Consider the following 25006-nt stretch of genomic DNA (forward strand, 5'->3'; position numbering starts at 1 on the left):
GCTCTGTTTAGGCCAGTCTGCACCTGCTTCAACTGGGGGCTGTCCAGGGCCTGGGCCTGTGACGCTCCTTTAGCACAAAACATGCCTTCGCTTCACTGTTCACAAAATGTTTTTGAGTATCACATATGAGGCACTGTTCTAGAAGTTGGAAGAACAGCAGTGAACGAATCCGGGTCCTGCCTGCATGGAGTTTACACTCTTGCAGGAGTTGACAGTAGCTCTGTAGTTTGGGGCCAGGTGATGAGGTGCGATTTAAAAGTTAAAACAGGGATAGGACACAGAGAATGACTGCTTGGTGGGGTTGGAAGGTGTTGACAGGGTGTGGAGGTGGCAGCAGAGTTCGAAGTGAATTAAAGCAGGGGAACTTGGGCCTTCTGGAGCTGTGAGAAGCCCAGGCAGAGGGATGAGCAGGAGCAAAGGCCCTGAGGCAGCCACAAGCTGGACAAGTTTGAGGTTTTCTGAAGTGGAATGAGGCAGGGAAAGAAAGAGTTGGGAAGAGATGAGGAGCTGTAATTCATGTAGGCCCTGTGGGCTGTAGGCAGGACCCTGGAGTTCCTTCCCAGCACATGGGGAGACCACTGGATGGCTCTGAGCAGAGAATGAATGTGATTTGGTTTATTGATTTTATTCATTTCAAAGCTTAATTTGGAGAGAGGCCAGTTCAAAGGCCATGGTGGACGTCAGGTCAGGAGATGATGTGGCTTGAGCCTTCCAGCAGCGAGATGCTCAGTGCACTAAATTGTCTTGTGCAGAGACAGGAGGCCCTTGCATGCTGCCAGCTCAGCAGGGTGTGAGCCTGACCTGGCTTGCCTGGGTCCTGCCACACCCCGTAGCCTCCAGGAGCAGTCAGAGCAGGTCCAAGCCTGTGCAGGGCAGCACCACACCAGGGCCAGGGCCAGATGGCCAGCAGGGAAGGTCAGAGTTCCATGGGGTACCCTGCAAGGGTTTTATATGGCGATGTTGGGCTCAGGCTTCAGGAATCTTGGGCTCAACATGCCCCACTCTGCTCCTCTATTCCCGCATTTCTCTCATCCATTGGCTTTGTTCTGCCTCCACTTTGTCAGTCTATTGTCTTGGCTCCTCAGGCCACATGGTGAAACATGACCACCAACAACTATCATTTTAACCACCTTGACGGAGACTGACCCTTTCTTTCGATTACAGTTCTCAAATTCCCAGGGAAGAGGGCTGATTGGCCCAGCCTAGGGATCAGGTACCCCTGGACCAATCAGTGATAGCTATAGGGTCAGCTGGTGGGACAGGAAATCACTTTCTCCTAACATGGTGACTCTCACTCCAAGGGAAATGGGGGTGAGAGGGAGATGATCCAGAAAGGAAGTGCCCAAACATCACAGCTCTTGGTGACAGACTAACCTCTTGGACTCTCATTCTTGCAAGATATATCTGTATGCAGTAGACTTTTGTTCCCCTTCCTTCCTTTTATCCTGGTACTTTCTCGCTGATGCCTTCTCGACAGTCATTTCCACCTTTTATAAGTCTCTTTCCGGTTACATGCTTTAAGCTGATCATCAGGGTTTGCACCCTCTAGGCAGATGGAGTTTTCTTAAGGCCAGCTCTTTTTAGGAAGACGGATTCGATGAAAATGGATGATAATCTCTCTCTAATGCACATCTGTGGTCTGGAAGACCTGGGTTTAACAAAAAACTATTTTGGTTAGAAGGAAAAATTAATATTGACCGACTCAAATACAGAAAAAGGAAGCAGATATTAAGCTTATTTTGAAAAATAGAGTTCAATTTAGGGGCGGCCTAGGTGAGCTATTTTGGTTAAAAGGGAAAATTAATATTGACTGACTCGAATCCAGAAGGAGGCAGCAGATATTAAGTTCATTTTGAAAAATAAGAGTTCAATGTAGGGGCAGGCTAGGTACTACCCTTTTGAGATATTTGCCAGGGATAAGAATCATATTTCATATTCAAATTTCAGGTACTTTTCATGACCATGGACAGTGTTTTCTTTACAGCGTGCCTATCTTTATTTCCCTCCTGTGTTCTTTTTTTTTTTTTAACCATTTAATTTTCCAAATTCTATTCTGATAGAGGCAAAATTCTTTTATTTTTCACATAACTTAAACCTGTTTTTCTTACAAAAGATACTTGCTGGTTTTGTTTTGCTCATCACTGAGGATGAGTTAATGGCAATTTGAAAACAACACCCATTTTGGTGCTTACTTGGAAGTTGTCGTAGAGAGCCATATCAGAGGAGACAGACATGTGTCCCTGGGAGCATTTGTGTGCATAAACTGTGACCTCCGGCCTGCCAGGCTTAATGCTACTCTTTGGGTCTTTGAATGACCTTCAATTAACTATAGGATCAAGAAATCTTACAGTCGATGTGCAATAATTACACAGTCGGTGTGTGACAATCCGTACTTTACCTCTTCAGTTTTCTATTCTTTTATTCCATCCTGGTATTTTCTCATGGGTTGCAGAAAAGGCTGGATGAAACCCGCTCTGAAGCAGTTAACTGGATTGGGAGACCCAGTTTAAGAAAGGTCACAGATGACATTCTGACTTCCCCAGAAGTAACCTGGAAAAGGAGTAAGTCCTGGCCTGGATTTTAATATCAAAGACAGTGTTTGTTTAGAGAACACACACACTGTGGGTCTGGATCATTGAGACTCACATCCCAGTTCTAAACTTGAACTTTCTTATCTGTACAAAATCAGCATGGCTGTGCGAACAGACAGGGATTCCATAGCTCTTGGCCCATAGGTGGCAGGTTCTAATAAGGAAAAGCTACGTACTTACACTGTATTTATCTTGAATGCTGTCGATCTCAAAGTACCTTCACACACAATCTCATGCCATTGGATCCTGACAGTGATAACTACACCCATTTTTACCAGTGAGAAAACTGGAACTCTAAGGCTAGAGCAGTGGGTTTCAAGCTTTTTAAAAATCTCACGGCACACTTGAACCTGTAGTTAAACTTCCACATAAATTAAGTGGCACACTTAAATTATGTTGATCAAAAAAAAGAGTAAAAAAAAGAATATAATTATTGTGCTTTGAACTTCTTTCAAAAATGATTTAATTAATGAGCTTTAAAAATTTTCGTGGCACACCTAAGATCCTCTCATAACATGCTAATGTGCCATGACACACTAGTTGAAAATCACTGGGCAAGAGTTTGGGTGGCCAGTGCACCTTTGTTTTTCCTGACTCAGCTGCTGACCCAGCCTGGGAGGCTGGCACATTCAGGTGTTTTCTGTGAGACTTCCCAGGACAGGTTGCTGAGTGAACTTCCCCTGGAGGATCACCTGGACACTGCCTCGTCAGTCCTGGGGCCAGGAACATGGGGTGACCTCTTTGGGACACGGGAGCTACCACAGTTTGAGTTCACTCAGAAACCCATAACCTGCTGTTTTCATCTAGAGATCATTCTTGGCCAGGGAACAAGAGGACAACCTCTGAGGGCCAACTGGCTGTATTGGGACCTTCTGTGCCCGCTCATAGACCTGAGCCCATCATGTAATGCCCTGAGCCCCCTTAAAGGGGGTTATGATGACATCTGCCTCCCTTTTTGACTTGCTGTTAGGATTCAGTGAGAAAATGCAGATGAGAGTTTTAACAAGAACCAGGGCCAACGTGAGCATTGACAAATATTGTTATTATCGCCTGCGAAGTGGCTAAGATTATACCCCGCTACCTACCTCTGAGGCGTCTGTTGAAGATCAGAGGTTTTGTGTCTGTGAAAGGCTGTCCGCACGTGTTTTGACCTGAACAGAGGATACTGTCAATAGGGGTCATTAACCAGGGTGGCAGGTGAGGACATAGGTCTTACCCTTGCCTGTGTGCTGTGTCCTTGAATGCCGCAGAAGGTCACTGTGCTGATATTCATGTCCTCCAAGGGGAAGAAGTCATGGGAAGTACCTGCTCCCACCACATCTCCCCTCTGATTTTGTGACATGCTCCAGAGGCTTCACCTCCTGCCTGCAGGGGGCTGCATTTTATAGGAGAGGAAGTTGGCTCTCTGCAGAGGGCATGGCAGTGACTCGGTGGAGGGACACAGAGCTCTGACCGACCGCAAGTCCAGCACTCTTTCAGGCTGACTCTCAGGGGAAGTTTGGAGAAAACCTGACAGAACACACAAAGGGGGGAAGGAGCCCAGGGAGGGCAAGGAGGCAGACTTGGGATATTTCTCTTTAGAAAATGGAATCAGGGGGACATGCGTGGTGGCTCACACCTGTCATCCCAGCACTTTGGGAAGCTGAGGTGGGAAGATTACTTGAGGCCAGGAATTCAAGACCAGCCTGAGACGCCATCTCAACACAAACCAGAAAAACGAGTCAGGCATGGTGACATGTGCCTGTAGTCCCAGCTATTCAGGAGACCGAGAGAGGAGGATCATTTGAGCTCAGGAGTTTGACGTTGCAGTGAGCTATGATGACACCATGGCACTCTAGCTAAGATAAGTCTCTCATCTCCAAAGAATTAAAAAATGGCATCATGGAAGAAATTTGACCTTAGAAAAGTGGAGGATAAAGTCATGTTGAAGTGGAGAAATACCAGTAAGGAATATCAAGGTCAGACCTACAAAGCTAATGTGTAATTGGGAGAAAGGGAGGAGGTAGCAAAAGGGAAAGTCGGAGATGATAAGAAAACCAAACCAAGAAGAAGCCACAGAAACTCGAGTGAAACACCCCTGGCTCCATGTTTGTCAGTTAGCTGGGAGCTGTGGGAGAAGGAAGGCCAGGTAGATCTTTCTAACCCCCACTCCAGGGCCCAGGGTTCCCCCCCGTGACCTGCCCATTACTAGCCGGGTTGCTTGGGACAATCCCCACCTCCCTGTGGACCTCTGTCCATATCTACAAGAGGAAGGGTAAGACTCCATTTGCTCACTCATGTAGCAAGTATTTATTGAGCAACCTATGTGCTGGGCATTGTTCTGGATGTTGGGAAGTGAATGGTTTTCATTTCAGAACAGATACAAATCTCTTCCATCCCAGAGCGCATGCTGGAGTGGACGGCCACCGCACGGCTTCCCGCTCTCCCTGGACGTGTGTTCTTCTGCACCCTCAGTGGTGCCCCATTGCCACCACCTGCCACACTTTTGGCAAACTGGCCCGCCACTTGTCTGGAGACTGGAAGGAACCTGCTTTCTCTTAATTGCTTTCTTTTTAATTGACATAGAAAAGTCCTCATCTGATGAACACACACACGCAAACAGCACCCATACTGGGAAATAAAATATGACCCACACTCAAGAAAGTTTATATGTTCCTTCTGGTCCCTGCTGTTCCTACCATCGGGAAAACCATTTCCAGACCTCTCCTGCAGCTATTAGTTTATTTTAGCTCCAGAGGTGCCTTTGTAGGTTGGTTCTTAGTGCTGTTTTGTGAGTTTTATTCATGTTCCTTCCCAGGGTCATGGCTTACTCATTCTCATTATCATGTAGTGTTTCATTATGTGAACACTCACTTGATTACATTTGGATGTATGGATGATTTCCTGTTTGAGTTGTTACTAGATAGCACGGCTGTGAACGGTGTGTGGAGCTGTCTTTGGTGCACATGTGTGCCTTTCCCAGGGAAGTCGCATCGTCCTAGGATATGTGTACACTCGGGAGACTGGACCAATTTTCCACAATGGATGTGCGGAGTGGGCTCCCACCAGCTGTGTGTGGTAATTGCTGAACACTTGGTTTCTTTGACATTGTAGCCATTCTGGTGAATGTGTACTGATATCACATGGTGATTTTAATTTGCATTTCTCTGGCATTTAACAAGATTTCCCGGAGGACCCTATTGTTCCACTTAAATACCCTGTTTCCCTGAAAATAAGACATCCTCCGAAAATAAGGCCTACTTACAGGAAAGATAAGACATCCCCTGAAAATAAGACCTAGCGCATCTTTGGGAGCACACCTTAAAATAAGACACTGTCTTATTTTGGGGGAAACAGGGTAGGATAGTGAAACAGCTGTCTGTCTACCCAGTTTTCCCTCAAAGACATGGGAGCTTTTTGGAATGAAACAACTATTTGTCTACCTAGTTCTTTCCCTCAAAGACATGAGGGCTTTCTTGGGCACCCCCCTCTCATGGGCTGTGAAGTCAAGAGGTATTACTGTCTAAACTTCTAACATAACCCCTCCTTGGCTTTGTATTTCCCCAGTAAGAAGAAGAAAAATGTCACAGGACAGTCAGTCAAGACCATACGGGACCGAGTACCTACCTATCAGTATAACATGAACTTTGCGAAGGTGGGCAGGTGCATCATCATAAATAACAAGAACTTCGATAAGGTGACAGGTGGGTGTGGGGGCGAGCCTGGCCTTTCCTGTTCCCTTGCTTCTCTGATTTGGAGCAGATATTCATCAGAAAAATGCACTTACTGCGACAGACAGCCTGTGCCTCTGAAGGAGGAATGTGAATGTTCAGTGGGGAAGGGATGCAGGGAAATGGAGACCCTTCAGGGTCTCAGGTCCGGCCTTCTGTGTTAGCTGAAATGGGACTTGAAGAGAAGGGCTGAGAAGCGAAGGGGAGCTGTTTGGCTTTGACCAGAGCGGGAAGCTCCCCTGAGGAAGCTCCCCCACCATGGGCAGACTGAGTCAGTAGCCTCTCCTTTGAATTTGCTTCTGATTTTCATTCAAATTGTGACCTTGAATTCAAGTTTAAGTACTCCCTCCCCTGGCCTGGGGACACCCTCACGTGGTGTTCAGCTAGGGATTGCTCAGCGGTGGGCCCCGGTTTGATTCCCACAGGCATGGCGGTCCGAAACGGGACAGACAAAGATGCGGAGGCCCTTTACAAGTGCTTCCAGAGCCTGGGTTTTGACGTGGTCGTCTATAATGACTGCTCTTGTGCCAAGATGCAAGATCTGCTTAAGCAAGGTGAGCCTTTACCACTCCTCTGCCTTCTTCCTGCCCCAAAGAGGAGCAGGGCCCTGCTGGCCAGTCTCAGGAGGATGACTTCAGCCTGAGAAGCCTGCCTCCCTCCTGCCCTGGTCCGTACCTGCCCTAGGGTAGGCAGGTCTCTCAGAAACTTCTGTCCTGCTGTAAGAAGATGAAATCAGCTTAAATTCCAGCAGGAGAAATAGGTTCTGTATATGTAGAATGGTCACATATTCAAAAGGCTAATTCTTGGAAAGGAACTTTTCCCTGTTGGCAGACAGACAGTAATAAGCCCCGTGTACGTGAGAACTACTTTTTTTATGTGGTGTGTTCACAGAATTATTTCTTTAATATTTTTTGTCATACCTTTAACACAGCCCCCACGGTGTTGGCCAAAAAAATGTTGTTATGACCATTTTATACAATGTGAGGCTGGAACTTCAGAGAGGATAAGACAAACTGAAGGTGTAATTAGTAGGAGCAGAATCGAAATCCACAGCCTCTTCCAAGTCCAGGACAAATGTATTTCCTGCTGCAACACCCTCTCTAATGGATGCCGCAGGCTACTCTGGCATTTAGGGCAGTTGTTTGAAAGTAATATCTCTTCTTCATTCATTAGAAAAAGGCCCATAGGCAGAGGAGAGGAACACAGCTCAAATCACTGCTGCTTTCTTACCTACGCAACTAAATAAGAAAAAGACCACACTCTCTCTTTATTTTCTTTAACGTAGGCATCTTTTCCTAATTTCTTCAAACATCAGTCTGACAAGCTAACCTTTTATACCCTAGTAGGTCATTGTATAGAGCAGACAAGAAATCAAGAGTCCACGTTTTGGGTCTGGTCCAACTTCTAACAGCTGGGCGACCCAGGCCAGGCACCTGTGTCTTCCTGATTTATTTTTGCTTTCCTGAAACAAAGGTCATGACCGGAGACAGAGTCAAGATTGGAGAAGTATAATGGCCTATATAAGCATAGGGACTTGTCCCAATTGTAGTTTCTGTTCTCTTGGGTGAATCATTCCACCCACACCCAGAGCATGTCGCAATCAGAATTTGTGTTTATTACCTTATCAAAACAATAAAGCAGTTGTTTTTCTTGACTGTATGTGTAATCACTTCCAGTGAGGACAAAATTCTCATCTTCTGACTGTCCTAACTCATCTGATCTTAAAATAACCTAAGAATTCCAGCTTTCATCACCATCACCTTTTACCTCTATTACTGAAACTAATACAAAAATCAAGCAGACTGATGCAGCAGTGTCTTGATGATTAGAGTGAGAGGACCACCCTTGGGCTGTTTGGGACCAGAGGCAGCGGGCTTTGCAGCATCCTAGGCTTGAACCTTGACTCCAAGACTTCATCAGGTTGTGGCTACCTCTGGGCAACGCTACGAAATCTTTCCAAGATTGCATTTTTATCAGTGAAATAAAGATAAATGAGGCCTGTATACCTTTCACATGGGTAGGTCCTTATAGAGGCTAAGGATAACTTAGATAAAGTACCTACACCAGTGTCTGCACATAGTAGGTGCTCAAGAAATTCTAAATATGATTCTTCCTCCATAGTAGATCATGGAGAAGGAAGGCTATGTCTGTTAGCTAGTTAGTATCACAGAACCTTAACTGAGTGGAAGCCGGGCCCACTGGCTACGTGGTTCCTGATTTCTCTCTTCAGTATCCTAAATGAACAGCCAATCTTGCATTTCTTTTTCTTTCTGTCTGTTTTCCCAATTGTAGTAAAACACACATAAGATCTACCACTGTCACTGCCTGTGTGTGGGTCAGTGGCGCTGAGTACATTCCCGCTGTGTCATCATCACTACCGTCCGTCTCCAGAGTTCTTTTCATCTCCTATAACTGAAACTCTGCATCTACTAAACACTAACTCCCTATTTCCTCCCCCACCATCCCACGCCCCGCCAACCCCTGGCAACCACCACTCTACTTTCCCTCTGTGAACTTCACTACTCAGGGTACCTCCTGAAAGTGGAGTCTACAGTATTTGTCCTTTTGTGACTGGCTTATTTCAATTAGTATACTATTTTATATTCGTTAACAAATACTTGCACGATGCTTATTATGTGGCCTGCTTTACAAATGGTACTTCATTTAATGGATATACCTTACAGGCGAGGAAACCAATGCACAAATGGTTAGGTAACATGCCCGATGTCACAGAACTGGCCAACTGCGTGGCTGTGCCCTTCAGCACCCCAAAACTCGGCCACCGGTGGTGGCTGGAACACTTGGGGCACTCAGGGCTCACTTCCTCACGAGGCATCCCCAAGCTGCTTTCAGATTGAATTTTCCTTCTCCTTGACTTCTCCCTGCTGGTCCTCATTTTTTTCAGAGGACAGTCCACATAAAGTCCACTCCTTTTTGAGAAGAGCCCGGTCTTCTCCCTTGTCCTCTCTGGCAGTGGCAGCTGCCAGGTTATCCACAGGACTTGTGTCTTAACTCTTGTTCACATTGTTTGTAGCTTCTGAAGAGGACCACTCAAATTCAGCCTGCTTTGCCTGCATCCTGTTAAGCCATGGAGAAGAAAATCTAATTTATGGAAAAGATGGTGTGACCCCAATAAAGGATTTGACAGCCCATTTCAGGGGGGATAGATGCAAAACCCTTTTAGAGAAACCCAAACTCTTCTTCATTCAGGTAATTCCTTTTCAAAGCCAATATAATTGAAGATGTGAAGCGCTTGCACGGTGATGGGGATGGAGTTGTTGTTTCCGTTGGGGTATACAAATGGGGGTTATGTTTTTCTGTCTGAATGGTTGGCATATGTATTTGCACTGGCTCACAAGTTATGAAGTTTTCTTTAAGACCTTGCAGCACATTTGTTTGCCTCGTAATTCGACACAACATGCACTTGTATGTCAGTTCACTGTGTGATGGTTGAGCTCCAGGTATGCCAGGCATGGTTCTTGGCACTGGGATGCTACAGTGAACAGTGCACATGTCTGTGCCCAACCCCATGGAGCGGTCTCTGCTTTGACATTTAGGCTTGTCGGGGGACAGAGCTGGATGATGGCATCCAAGCCGACTCCGGGCCCATCAACGACACAGATGCTAATCCCCGATACAAGATCCCAGTGGAAGCCGACTTTCTCTTCGCTTACTCCACAGTTCCAGGTATCAAGTCCATTGTCTCCTGAGCACAGCAGCCCATTTCACCATGCAGACTCGGGGAGTATCTTAGTTTCCTACCACTTCATTTATTACTGTAAACCCAGCAGCTTTTATCTTGTAGGACTGGAGGTTAGAATTCCATTTCCTGGACTTTGCCCAGGATGTCCAAACCTCCCGTGTCCCTTGGCTTGCAGCCCCTTCCTTGCATCTCTCTGACTCCTCTTCTGCCGTCACATCACTCCCTTTCTGACCACAGCTGGGAAAGGATTCCTGTTATTAGACTGGGCCCACTGGATAATCCAGGGTCATCTCCCTATTTTAGTCCTATAATCTTAACCACATCTGCAAAGTCTTTTGCACCTACGGTAACATATTCGCAGGTTATTATTCTGCCTACAACAGGGATGTATTCTCTTTTCTGTCCAGGAAAGCTAATTATCTCATTTGTTGGTAATTGTAACATACATTTCTGTAATGCTTTATAATTTAGAATGTTTTTCTTGTCCTTTTTTCTCCTATCATCTTTATGATACTTGTGTATGTAGTTAGAAAAGTTATTATTAATGTCTTGTTTTTATTGATGATTATTACTGTCCTGATTTTATTGATGAAAACAAAAGTAAGCTTGGGTGAGCTTAGTTGATGTGCCAAAGATCAGATTTTGGTGTACAAAAGAGCTATGGCTCAAACCAGGCCTCCCTTACTTTGCAACCTATACACAGATACCAGAAAATGCCATAATGAGCAAGCCTGCTTGTTGAAGAGAGATCACACTGTGTGTGACTGAATCTGTTCAATGAGAGTCCTTCCTTTGTTTTGAGCAAAATTTCACTAAGTTAGAATTTTCCCCATGGTCAAGTGCCTGGGGCAAAGATTTTGGTTATAAAAAATAGGTTGATTGGGTTTGAAAAACAAGCTCTGACAGGATCTATAGATGAGAATTGTGAGAATAAGAACTTCACAGTTTTAAGGATAGTTCAGGGTAAACTCTGCTAGAGAGGTAGGTGAGAGAGATCATCCTAAAATTGGGCTCGTGTAAGTGAGTCCCCAAAATGCAAACAACAGGGCTAAGAGAAGGATGGCTTGCTAGACAGAGTGCTGAGGGTAAGCAGCCCAATGCATTTAGTAAAACTCAAGGCTTGATCACAGATGTGTCAATCTACCGGGCTGCTGTAACAATATACTCTAGACGGGGTGGTTTAAACAACAGCAGTTTAGTTCTTTAAGTTATGGAGGCTGGGAAGTCCAAGGTGCTGGCCAATTTGGTTTCTGGGGAGGACTCCCTTTGTGGCTGAAAATGGTCACTTTGCTATATCCTCACAGGAAGGGGATAGGGAAAGAAAGAATATAAACGAGCTCTCTGGTATCTCTTCTTATAAGGACACCAATCCTTACAAGGACGCCACCCTTGTGACCTCATTTCATTATCTCCATAAAGTCTCTATGTCCAAACACAGTCATCTTATGGGGTGAGGCTTCAAGAAATGAATCTTGGGGGCGGGGACACAGTTCAGTCCATAACACAGGGTGAGACAGGGTCAAACCCACAGAGGTAGGCAAGGGACCTTGTTGAAGTGGGCTCTGGCTGTGTGCTAAGCAGCCTGAACTTCACCCAGGGAGTCAGAGGATGACACTTGCCTTTTGGAATAGTTACCTTTGAGACCTGATAGGTCAGGTTCAAGGGTATGACCCCAGAGTACCCAGTCTCACCAGGGTATTAAACTGAGTGAATTAACCTAGGTGCCCCCCAGACACACAAATGAAACACATTGTCAAGACACTAAGACCATTGTGCTCAAGCCTTCTGCAAGAAAGAATTCTGAGTGCATAGCCGGACGTTGTGGCGGGCGCCTGTAGTCCCAGCTACTCGGGAGGCTGAGGCAACAGAATCGCTGAAGCCCAGGAGTTGGAGGTTGCTGTGAGCTGTGTGAGGCCACAGCACTCTACCGAGGGCTATAAAGTGAGACTCTGTCTCTACAAAAAAAAAAAAAAAGAATTCTGAGTGCACTTAGTCACTGTACACAAACGGGTTATTTCCGTTTATTGCACATTGATTACATAACTGTTAGAAATGGTGACGATGATCACACAGTTCTCATCAAGCTCATCGTGTAAACCAGATGCAACTTTATTTTGTCTCACACTGTGAGGTAGAATCTTTCTTTGCCCTGGATGAAAACTCCAGCAGGTTCACAGCTTTGCTCCTCATACTAGGATATGAGATAGTATTGTGGTCACTTTCTAAAGTCACAAATAGTTACAATACTTTAACCGGGATGTCCAGTCTGAGATAATAACTAAAATCCTCAAACCTGAGTTGCCTTTCGATTTCTCCCAATTCCAGATCAGCCCTGCTACAGGGCCAGGGAGCTCAGGGGCCTTCATCCTTCAGCTTTCTCACCTCTTCTCCCACTTGCCATATCCTTTTTCTACATTCTTTCGGGGTCAAATATTAGAGGAAATGGGTGGGGTCAGGAGACATGCGTGTCACAGTCATCAACCTCTGGTGCTCCAGACCGGTCAGATGATTGAAACTGGGGGCTTTCAAGTTCCAGTGTTTCCTTGGCCCTGCTCTCTTCCAGGTCAGGCACTGGAATTCCTTCCCCAACTCCCTGGCATCTTCCAGGGCACATGTGCATTCTCTTTCTGCTGAGATCTCCTTGGCCTTTGAACAGGACTTTTAGACAGGACCCAGGGCAGCCCAAGAGCCAGCTTCCTCTCCCATAGACCACATGTGGTCCATGAGAAAAGCACATCCCTGCCCTCATGGTGGGGGCTTTCCCAGGCCAGCGGGCCCTCCTGGCTCTACCCCTCAGCAAGTGGGTGCTTAGCTACCTCTTGCCTCTGGATTTCTTTAGTAGGATCCAACTGTAGATCTCTGTCCCCAGCAGCAGAAACTCATCTCACAATTCTCCGAGGCTCCCTCTAGATGCCCTCTCTAGGCTGGATTAGATAGGAGCACCGACCCTAAGAGGATCGTGAGGAGTTCCCAAGCTAGGAGCAGTCCTCCAGCATGTCTGTTGCGAGTCTTCATGTGCAGATTGGTCTCACGCTCGTGTATCTCATACGCATCATGCAGGCACCTCCATCAGATCCAGTGCAGGAGAGCCCCCTCGCCCTGTGTGATGCTATGTTCCAGAATTTTTGAGCGTCTTCATGCACCCCTCTAAATCAAAGATGTTTGCTCCCTGAGCACACCAGCATAATTCTCATCGGTGACCTGTGTGCAGAGTAGAGTGAAGTAATTTCCGAAAAGCAGGTGCCAACGCCCCAAACACTGAAAGCTCGTTGAGATGGGTGAGTGGAGCAGGTAGCCGAATTGGCGGATCTGACCTTCTCCTTTCTCTCCTATGGAAGGCTATTACTCTTGGAGAAGCCCAGGAAGAGGCTCCTGGTTTGTGCAGGCCCTCTGCTCCATCCTGGAGGAGCACGGGAAAGACCTGGAGATCATGCAGATCCTCACCAGGGTGAACCACAGGGTGGCCCGGCACTTCGAGTCTCAGTCGGATGATCCACGTTTCCATGAAAAGAAGCAGATCCCGTGTGTGGTCTCCATGCTTACCAAAGAACTCTACTTCTCTTAGTAACCGTTCCTGGGTGCGTTCTAGTTCAGAAGCTATGGGTCATTTGTTGATGGATCAGATGTTTTTTAATGCTCTTAAAATATCTGGAAACTCCACAGGATTTTAATTTCAGGACAATTTATTGATTATACAGGGAAGAAACTTTCTGTTATGTTCTCTGAATTTTCAGAGACTTTTTTTACAATGTTATTCATTGGATGACTTTGTAATTTCCCCTTAGGGTTAATTTTCTCTTTGTATTTCTTTCACTTTGTTATTGCACTTAGTACATGCGACAAAAGTGACCTCTGGAGGAGACTGTTGGCTTTGTCCGCTGTAATTGGTGGTGACGCTGGTAGAGTCAGAGTTGGATTTGCACTTGGCAAAGACAATCCCAGTGTTTGACAGAAAACAGCCAATATTGGCGTATATTGTAGAAAGTGGGTATTGAGTGTGACTTGAGTGATTTTTTTATTGGCTTAGGGCAGATTCTCATGCAGAAATTCTCACATACGTTAGAGGAGAAAAAAAATCTAATGATTCATATATATCAATCTGGAAAATAGAAACTGTTTTAAGTATTTCAATAGAGGGAATGTTTATTTTATTTTTACAGAGACGGGGTCTCACTTTTGTTACCCAGGCTGGTCTCAAACTCCTAGACTCAAGCCATCCTCCTTTCTTGGCCACCCAAAGTCCTGGAGTTACAGGTGTGAGCCACTGTGCCTGGCGAATAGAGATAATTTAATACAAGAAATTGACTTATATAGATTATAAAAGAAGCCAAATAGCAAGAATTTGTTAGCACAACTAAGGCTCTGAGAATATGGCAAGAGGCATGGTTTCCTAAGTCTAAAAACTCAGATCATCGGAGGATCTAGAAGCATGGTGGGACCTGCCTGGTGAGAGCGAGGACCACTGGGGGATTGCGGGAAATGGAGCCATTGCACGGACAAAGCCATTGCCTGAGAGAGAGGCAAGACCAGGTCTGAGTCAGATATGGAGAAATACCCTGGCCCCGCCTCTCCTGCCCTCAAGTCTTCTTACCATTCCAGCCCTACCTGGAAACCACCTAGCCCTTGGAAGAGTGATTTGCTTGGTACAGAGCAGAGCAAGGGACAGTGAGGTGGGGGAGAAAAAAGAAATGGATGTGAGCCTTGCCCATAATGTGAATGTAAGTGAGTATGTTCCCTGATGTTCGACAGTTCATCCATTCAACCATTTATTTGTTGGGTTGTCAGACAATCTACGTATGTGCAGAATAATCTGTTTCAGCTTTCAAATATATCTGGAACTTTGTAGATGATTTCAGATCTTATTCTGAATAAAATTTTTGTTACCTCTGATTCTATCAGTGGGGAAGAGTTTATGGGTAAAGATTTTTGGCACTTGTGTTTTCAAGGTAGTGTTATCTTTTAAATATTTGATAAAGTACCATTCTTTTTTCTGCCTGATAACTGGTTAACGAAATGTTCGTATTTATTGATTAAAATGTGATTGCCTAATTCCTAATTAGCCTGGTTTGATTTCCTTTTAGAGTTGCTTATGGTGGTAAGGAAATAAGAAAACACTATAAAAATGGTCCTCCTGACTTGCCATCACACAAAATGTAACACATAACTTTTTAAAGCTGGTATGCTTATAAAATAATCACTTGGGAAGCTGAGACTTTTCACACAAAGGGTTAATCAATTTATAAAAATGTTTGCGTTGGGCTGCCATTTATTAGTGTAGCAGCAAAATCAGCTAGTATAAAAATAATCTTCTTGCAAATAAGGAAGCTAAATTAGAGCCCTTTATTAGACTTGTACCTGGTTTCCTGCCATCTAAAATATTCAGAATTTGAGTAGACAACATGAATTAAGAATCAACAGGCATCTACCTTACTATTCCCAGAATTCACAGGCTGTTCTTTGGAAAATAAGTTATCCTATTAAAGGTCCCTATCATCGAAATGAACGTGGCTAAGTGCATTGCAATTTGAAATAAAAACTGTAGCCCTCTACGTATCTGACTTGTAAGCTTCATGAAAGGGCAAGAAATGATCCCAAGAATCAGTGTTAATTTTTTCTTAGTTCTCTGGGAAGTTATAGGTTATAAATAACAAATACTGTCTTAGATCAGAGAGGTAAAATCGCTGTTAAGGGTCTTTGTTTATCAAGATCAGAAATCCTACCCCAAGTTGGTAGGTTTTCAGTCACACTGACATTCTTAAACTTTGCAGTCCTTTTATTTTATAAAGTTCTGATGATAAGTTATCCTAAAGGAGCACTCAGGCCTGTTAAATACACATTCCCAGTTCGCACTGCTGTTGCAGACCCAAGTTCTGCCTTGCAGGAGGAGCAGCCAGGAGCCCTGCTCTCATCCTATGAGGAGGACAGCTCCATCTGCAGCCTCCTGACTGGCATAATGGGCTCTAATCGGGGCGTTTCTCCTTTTCCTCAAGATGTCACTAGGGTACCTATTTAAAGTTCTAGTCATTATACATTCACAGCTTTGGGCTCTGCCCTAAGCTTTTTCTCTGAACACATCCCCAAGCCATCATAAGCCCTTTAGTGTTTAGGAATTGCTCACCACAGGTCTCAACATAAAGTACTAGGGTCATTGTTGTTGTGTGGTTTAAGACCTGGAGCAAACCAAGGCCCCTGTGTGAGAAAGAAAATGACATCCACTGACAGGTCCTAGACACCAGTGGACACATCCTTTGTTCTTGCAGCACATCACTTGAAAGCTTGTTACCAGCTGCACTGGTGACCAAAGATTGCCTTTGGACTTTCCCTCCTCCACAAAACATCTAGCCAGGTGAGCAGCTGTGCTGTGCTGCTCACCTGTTTCTAGCAGCAATTCTTCCGTGTCAACAGGCCAGGAAGCAAATAGCAGTAACTTCTGTTTATGTCTAGTTACTTCCGGGGCATGTGATTTTTAAGAGTTCTTCAGTGATACGCAGATCGAAAGACTCTGGCACACTGTTTGCCTTGTGAACGTTTTAGTGTCTTGCACGGTGGAGGGAGTGCGTGGGTGAGTCCACTGACCAGCAGCACCAGCATTCCCTGGGAGCTGGTCAGAAATGCAGACGCTCGGGCTCCACCCCGACCCCCTCAATGTGAATTTGCATTTCACCAGACTGTGCATGCATTACAATTCAAGCAGCTGTTTTGAGGGCAAGGACCATATATGTGTGTGTGTGTATGTGTGTGTGTCTGTATGTTTTATCTCCCTTCTGCCCTGAACATGGAGCTAATAGCATAGCAAAACAAAACAAAAAATTGTAAAAGAACATATGTGATTTGAGCTTTCATGAAAGACACGTGGTGGCTCTCTTAACCTTCAGCACAGCCCTCTCTTTAAACTCCAGGATACTCTGAAGTTACATGGTACACTTCTTTCTCTCTGTGCCCATCTCCATTTTCAATAAGCTTCTGCTGAGTGATAGAATAGGATTGGTTATGTGTTCTCAGAGAGGGTGCCAGTGTGAACTGCAGTTGTTAAAACGTCTTCATAAACAGAATGGGGTTAAGGGAACCGTTCTTGCATGTTTTCTTTTGCAGCAGAACTGTTCTCTATTGAAGCCTTGCAGGGCATCTCTTTCCACCTGTCCTTGGAGCTCTTGGACAAGAAGAGAATTATTACCCTTCCTTGCCAGTCTGCCCTCAGCCTACAGGTCACTATTGTGATAGGCCTCAGTACTTTGTTTAGGATCAGACAGCAAATAGTTCTTTTTGATTTACTAATCATTAACACAAGCACACTAAAAGGACATACTTGGAAAGCCTCAGCCACCACCGTAGTACCGTTGTGGCCACAGAAATTCCGTTAGCTGGTAGACGGATGCATGAACAGCCCTCTAAGAGTCTATGACCAACATTTGAAATCACCAAAGTCAAATGCAATGAGTTGGCTTTGGTGTGAGTTTCTGTTTGTATGACTTTATGAATATTTATGGCACTAGTGTTCTCTTTCAAATTTGTTTTAAGCATTTAAAGGTAAACTCTCCCAAAGGATTTAAATGTGGAAGGCATGTGGGGTTATGACTGCAGAAACACAAAGCTGAGCATTTCTTGACCTCTGATGGTCTGATCCAGGCAAATAGCATGAGATTCAGGAAGGATTTGGGAGAGGGGAGTTTAAAGGGCAGATGGGTCTGACGTTGCTAGTTCCAGCTTCAGTTGTTTAAGGCAAATCTCAATCAGCTTGGGGTCAAACTTCTTGGCAGAGATGGTTTTAACCATGTATGTTTAAAAATTAGGCCCTTAGGAAATGAAGGAGGGCGAGGTAGGGAAAGGAAGAGCAGAGAGAGGGAAGGAGGGAGGGGGAGTAGGGCCTCGGTGTGTGCAACACCTTTTGGGGGCAAGACACCATTGCAAGAGGAACTTGGCCTAACAAATGCAATCAGTGTAACCTGGTTTCTTGTACCCTCAATGAATCCCCAACAATTAAAAAAAAATTGCAAGAGGAACTTTGCCTAACAAATGCAATCAGTGTAACCTGGTTTCTTGTACCCTCAATGAATCCCCAACAATTAAAAAAAAATTAGACTCTGAGTCCAATTCAAGTTCTAATGGCAGCTCTGTCTTTTGACCATTGAATACTCATGTAACCGTAGACAATCCTGTCATTTCCTCATCTACTTACAAGGATAGTGATGTAAAGATTAAATGACATGAGGTCTGTGAAGTCCTTAGTGCAATGCCTGGAACAAGGTGGTCGATAAGCAGTAAATATTGAGAAAGTTGATGATGCTGAGCTGAACCTCCTGGAGAGGCCGGAATGCGAGGCACTCCACGGAACTCTCCACTCGCTCTTTCTGCCTCAAGGATCACTCCTTGATCATGTCTTACAGTCTGTGCTTTCAAACTGAAGCCTTCCAGAAGTGCAGGGATCATGCCAAAGATTCATTTAGTCAGCAAACATTGAAAGAGTTATTCTAAATGCCAACTGTTACATAGGAATGGGGCTTAAGAAAATGACCACCTGGAGGTGAGCAAACCACTCCAGTAAAATCTAACTGTCACCGAGTTGTGCATACATTACTCCAGAACACAGGCGAGCAATGTACCTCTGCCTGGGGATTCAGACAGGGGTTCCCGGAGGAAATGCCAACTTCCACTCCAGCCTCCCAGCCAGGCTGAGAGGAAGGCAGTGGAGAGGAAACTCACGTGAGCAGGTGGGAGGTGGAGTTGTTTTACTCCAGTGATTCTCCATAGTTAGGGGGCCTGGGAATTTCTGGAAGACCTGTTTATGAAGAAAATTCCTGTGCCACACCTTGTCCCAATGCAATTCAGTAGTTCTGGGGTGGAGACCAAGAACTTGCATGTCTAACCACCCTGCCTGGAGATTCTGGTGGAGGTGGCCCTCCAATCCCAGGCAGGCTTCCTACTGATACCAGAAGGCTTCCTTGCAGACCTACACAATTGGCGGCAAAGCCTGATTTAAACAACTGGAGAAGATCACCAAGGGGCCAGCAGTTACCTTGGCTGTTGGTGCCTGGCACCAGGGCAACTTTGGAGGAAGGCTGTGGAGTGGCAGGGAGCAGCAGGCCAGAAAGCAGCTCTTCAAGAAGTCCAGGTGCACTGGCTTCTGCAGCTGGTGTGCAGGCGCACCTCTTTCCTCTTCCTCCCTGCCGAATCACTTAGGCAATCATCTCTAGACAAGATGGACCACTCATGTCCTCTCCTCCCCAAACGCTCCCTTCAACAACATTTTTAGGTCGACATTTCTAAAAGGGACCTTTTTCTCCATAAACGCCTTTCATAATTAATATTAATTAGATTAATATTAAGTAGGGACAGGAACAAATAATTCTCAAGTGATGATTTCATTGTTTTTTTGTTTTTGTTTTTTTATGTGAGTGTATAGGGCTCTTAAAAGCTTAGGAAAATCAGCTTTTGCAAATTATCTTTTCTGAAGCTCCCAGCTGTCTTAAGTGCTGACAGTTTTGAAGCACTGAGATGAAAGAAACAAATTCTTTTTCTTTTGTGTAGCTAATTACAATTTTGCTTGGCATTTCCTAGCCTGCTTTCCTCTTGAGACATTTGCCAGCATACATTAATTGCACAAATATTTACAGAGTGCTAAAGCACAGAAGGATCTTCTACCAAAAAAGATACGGAATACTCAGAAAAAAGCCTCTTTGACACATATTTGTGGCTGGGTACCCAGAATAAGCACAAACTATTTGCCCCTTAGCCTAAGCAAATGTGTTTAAAGAACATTGTCCCTGGGTTGATTTAGTATTTACTTTGCCAGCAGTGGCTGCTGAAGTCTTTCTTCTCGAGCCTTGTGGTGACACTTCTTTTTTTTTTTCAGGGTTAAAAATAAGGTTTCTAAGAATATGTATGCATCTTAAGGATTGCTGTATTGTCAACACTTTTAATCTCCCAAGCCACCCACATGGAATGGAAAAGGTTTATCCAATGATTATTTCAAACCCCAGGAGATTGAGAAAGTGAACTTGAACAAGCTGGGAAACTTGGAATAGCAAATACATAGGGCTCTCAAAACCCTCTTCTTGTTCTCCTAGCATGTTAAGAAAAAAGGCACTGACGTCAGACAGCCCTCCTGGGTTCAAATCCCAACTTTGGCACTTTTTGTATGACCTTGAGGAGTTTCTTAACCTCTCCAAATTTCTGTTTTTCCAGGCTAGGCATGGTGGCTCACGCCTATAATCCTAGCACTCTGCAGGGCTGAGGCGTGTGGATTGCTTGAGCTCACGGAGTTCAAGACCAGCCTGAGCAAGAACAAGAGCAAGACCCTATCTCTACTAAAAATAGAAAAACTAGCTAAGTGATGTGGTAGGTGCCTACTGTCCTAGCTACTCAGGAGGTTGAGGCAAGAGGATCACTTGAGCCCAAGGATTGGAGGTTACTGTGAGCTATGATGCCACAGCACTCTACCCAAGGTGATAGAGTGAGACTGTCTCAAAAAGAACCCCAAACGTCTGTTTTTCTGTCTTAAAATAGAAATAGTTCTATGTAAATTCCAATTTATTGGGCATCCTGTTTCGGTGAGGCTGATTTTCGTTGGAGAGATGTGTCTGTCAGAAGCCCCTAGCCCTATTTCTCTACCCTATTGCCTGAATCCTTTGCCTTGTCTTAGCCCCCCAAAAGCCCACCTGGCAGGGATGTTGAGAAGAACCAGAGAAATAACATGTAGAAAAAAAAGCTTCGCAAACTCCAAAGAACTCTAACATCAAGAAAGGAGAATCTCCCTTGGTGAGTGTTGTTACAAACACAGAGTCATCAAGCAAAAGGCACGTCTTTGTTAATTTAAGGAGATATGTGGAAAATTTCACATTATCGGGGGAGTTTCTTCCTGAGGGGTGTTCTGAAGACCCCTTGAGAGGGACTAGCTGGGAGGCTTCAAAGCCACGCTGACACCTTGCGATCACTGGGAGAGCTTTTCCTTCTCAACACCCGAGCAGCACCTGGACCACCTAAGTAAGTCAGGAGTTCTGAGGCTGGGACCCAGCAGTCACCATGGCTGAACCTCCCTGGGCGATTCCACTTTCCAGCCAAGCTTATAACCAGTTGTAGAATAATTGGCAAAGGGTGAGTGGGACCGTTTAGAAACCTTGAAGCTTTAGTCAGAGACAGATTCTAGGAAGGGGAGGGCAGAAAGCAGAAAATCAAGGGAGGAGGGAGTTTGTAACAATAGATATATCCAATCAGCTTTTCTTTTAAAGTATATTTCAAAATAACATAAGTGTTAAGAGCAAAAGAGTAAGGCCATTTTAAAAGCTAGCAAATTGGGGTATGAGCTAAAAATAGTAGTTTAGGTAAGAATAACAGGTAAGAATTTGGTATAATTAATCAACCAGCACCCAACAGCTACATACCCAATGGGAACAATGGTCCCTCTCAGTTGCAAGGACAAAAAGATCCATTTGAGATTGAAAAGGGCTGTGCTGGAGGATTTGCACTTTCAATGGAATCACAGTTGGTTTACAATTTCTCTTCTAACTTGACAGGACTTGTGGGAGCTGAAGACCAATTTCACTTTCAGGCATAAAGATGTAAGAGGTGTGGGTGGTTATATAAAAATGCACCAACCCATGTTCTAAGTAAGCCACAGCTACATTAGAAGTCACCCCTCGTCCTTAACTATCCATGACACCTAAAAGAAAATAACCTCACGTGTATTATATTCAGTCAACAGACAAAGGGTGGCCATCCTGTATTTGCACATGGACTTTATGGCCACCCTGGATTTACTGAACTATGCACCAAGCACTGTTCTTGGCACTTGGGATAGAGCAGGGAACAAAATCGTCCTCATAGGATTTATTTATATTGTAGTGGGTAAAGAAGTTAGTGTAATTCCATAAAGTGAGAAGCGTTATAAAGAAAGAAAACTTGGGACAGGTGAGGAGCTCCAAGTCTCAGGTGAGAGAGAAGTAGGCTGAGTGAGGGAGAAAGGCTGGGCAGGGCCTCTCAGAGGAGACTGCCTCTGAGCAGAACCCTGAGTGGAGTGATGGAGTGGGCCAGGAGGTCACCTGCAAGAGGAGGGTTCTGGGCAGAGCACACAGCAAGCGCAGAGGCCCCAAGGCAACCACCACCTGGGCCTGCTTGAGAAATGTCCAGAAAGCCATTGCTTCCAGAACCCACAGCAGGGTTCTAGAAACAAGGGTGAAAGGCTGGCAGGGCCAGACCACGCAGGGTTTTCAGCCATTCTAATGACACGGAAACCGCCGGAGAGATTGAGCAGGGGAGTGATAGGACCGCACGTATTGTTGCAAAAGATACTCCGGGGAATGGAGTAATGAGTAGGCGCCAGGCGCCCTGGTGGGAGACTATGTCAGGTAGAAGCAGGCCTCGGTGGGGTGGGGCCAGGGGAGTCGCGAAGTCATCAGATTTGGCTTTTACCTTTTTCTTAAACGGCTTTACTGAGGAATGATTGACATGTCAAAAGTTGTACATACTGTACATTTTAAGGTACACAACTCCACGAGTTTGTGGGCAAGTATACACCTATGAAACCATCACCACCATCAAGATTTGGGCTTGATCTTGAAGGCAGAGCCAGTAGGATTTGCAGTAGAAATGTGAGAAAAGGCTCGAGGTCCAGGATGATTCCTAGGTTTATGGCCTAAGCAGGTGGATGAAATGGTGCTGTTTCCTAAGCCTGGGAACAGGTTTGGTGGGAGGGGCCTGAACAGTGAAAATGAAGATTTCTGTTTTACATAAGCTGTACATAAGATACCTGCTAGTCTCTGCAGCAAGCTCTTCCATCAACCCACGTAGTATGCATTCTCCCTGGATCAGTTTCCAATTGCTGCCATAGCAAATTCCCACAAATTTGGGGGCTTAAAACAACACAGATGTATTCTCTTTGAGCTATGGTGGTCAGAGGTTTAAAAATCAAAGTGTTGGCGGGGCTGTTCCTTCTACAGGCTCTGGAAAAGAATACATTCCCTTGCCTTTTCTGATTTCTAGAAGCCTTCACCTTCCTTGACTCCTGCCTTCCTCCTCCACCTTCAGAGCCATCAGAACAGTATCTTTCTCTCTGACCACCCCTTCCCCTTATAAAGACTCTTGTGATTACATCAGGCCCACCTAGAGAAGCCAGGCTCCTCTTTCCATCTTAAGATTCTTAACTTAAGAGTCCCCTTTGCCCTGTAAGGTAACTGAGTTCAGAATAGCAACGTACCCACCTAAAAAACCATGTTTCACAAATTTGCAGGTAAAGGGGACAAGAGCAACTTGCCCACGGAAACTGCAGCAGGTGCTGGTGGTGGCCACCCACCTTCCCTTCTGCTGCTGATGTCAGTATGCTGGCCTGCTCTCCACATGAGCCCACTTTGCTACAGACACAACAGGCTGGAAGTGCCAATATATCAATGCTCCCCTGATGATTGGCAGGTGTCAGTGTATTAATACCCCCACCCTCTCCTCCTTGGATGGAATAACTCAGGGGCAGGTGTTTTACACCAGCTCCTGGAGCTTCCCAGGAGGATGTAGCTCCTGTTACCCTCACTGGTAACTCACCTGATATCAAATCATCTATGTATTTTCTAGATTGTAAAACACGGAAAATGTCATTCACGCTGCCTCCCTAATGAGGTTCCCATGTGAGCGGAAGGAGGGGCTGTGCCAATGCGTTATAAATGGTAAGGTGTAGAATCAATTAAGGCATGGTTATTCTGACACTATAATACCTGATAGGTACCTCACCCCCATGCCGGGGGACAGACCTGAGGTCTCCAGTGAAGTTGAAGCAGAGCAGAAACATAAATTCGGAAGCGTGATTCTTAGTCTGCTGAGATTTAACTCTATCCTGATGTTTATTACCAGATTCTCTCTTAGATGATTTTGATTCTAACAAGACCTTGGTTTACTCATATGAAACATGGGCCTGACACTACATAAAGCACATTGGGGAATCTTCAGACCCTGAGAGAAGCCTAGCCCCTCTCTTTAAGATAGGACTCAGGCACAAGCTCACTGTAAATTACAGACAAACTGTCCATTTATTGGACAAACACTTATAAACGGCTTCTGACATGCAGAACGCTATTCTAAGTTCTTTGCAAATATAAGCTCATTTAATGTTTATAACTATCAAGTAGGTACTATTGAAGGAGCTAAGGAAATTTTCCTCCCAAATGTGATTCCGAGGTATAAAGAATATTTCCAACTAAAGGTCATTCATGATCAGGAAGCATTGAAGGAGGCCTTTCCTTTATCTACATAAAAGCTGAGTAACCTGATTGAGAATCAAAGGAGTCTGCTGACTTCCTTATTACATGGTAATAGACCTGGCTCCAAGGTCATCCGAAGCACGCCTCTCCAGTTAATCTACAGATCAATCTGTTTCCATCCATCTACACACACCCTCCCTAGCAACCACATGCTGCACTTATACTTTTTACATTCTCCCCTCTCCCTTCCAAAAGGCATCTGTAAAGGTCTCTGACCATCACTGAGACTTTGGGTAATCATTCTTGTGGTTTGTAGAAACAAATCTCTCTCTTATTAATCTACCATAATTGTAAGTTGATCTTTCTGCTAACCAACCAAGAGAAAAGGGCAGGTTTTGATGTGATCCCTACACTATCATCATTCTCATTTTAAAGATGAGGAAACTGAGGTATAGAGAGGTAAAGTGGCTTCTCCACGATCACAGAGCTTAGCAATGACCCCAGGAAGTCTGGCTTCATGCTTGAAAATAGTATGCTGTATTGAGTGCCTTCCTTTTTTTTTTTTTTTTTTTAAGTAAGATGACATACAAATTAACTTTACTTTTTTGTATATATACATGTACTTATTTGTTTTTATTTCAAATTTTAATATGAAGGTACACATTTTTAGGTTACATTTTTCTCAATTCTAAGGTAAAGTTCAAGTTGTAGAAGAGCCCTTCACCCAGGGGGCACGCTGAACACCCTCCTGTTATGCACATTAGGTGAGATCCCACCAATTGCCGTCCCTTCTTCCACCTCCTCCTGCCAATCATCCTTCCT

At 44.8% G+C, this 25006-nt stretch overlaps 1 protein-coding gene across 3 annotated transcripts in view; it reads left to right on the forward strand.

Moving 5' to 3' along the window:
* Window positions 1-15053, forward strand: part of CASP7 (caspase 7) — a 42211-nt gene extending 27158 nt beyond the window's left edge. For all 3 annotated transcript variants that reach the window (XM_053584962.1, XM_053584961.1, XM_053584960.1), the window contains exons 3-7: window positions 6138-6274; window positions 6727-6855; window positions 9336-9511; window positions 9859-9988; window positions 13343-15053. In XM_053584962.1, the coding sequence (XP_053440937.1) occupies window positions 6138-6274; window positions 6727-6855; window positions 9336-9511; window positions 9859-9988; window positions 13343-13569 (799 nt within the window). In that variant the 3' untranslated portion in view covers window positions 13570-15053. The remainder of the gene's footprint in view (window positions 1-6137; window positions 6275-6726; window positions 6856-9335; window positions 9512-9858; window positions 9989-13342) is intronic.
* Window positions 15054-25006: the final 9953 nt, after the last annotated feature.

Source organism: Nycticebus coucang, chromosome 3, assembly GCF_027406575.1.
Source record: "Nycticebus coucang isolate mNycCou1 chromosome 3, mNycCou1.pri, whole genome shotgun sequence".
NCBI lineage: Eukaryota > Metazoa > Chordata > Mammalia > Primates > Lorisidae > Nycticebus > Nycticebus coucang.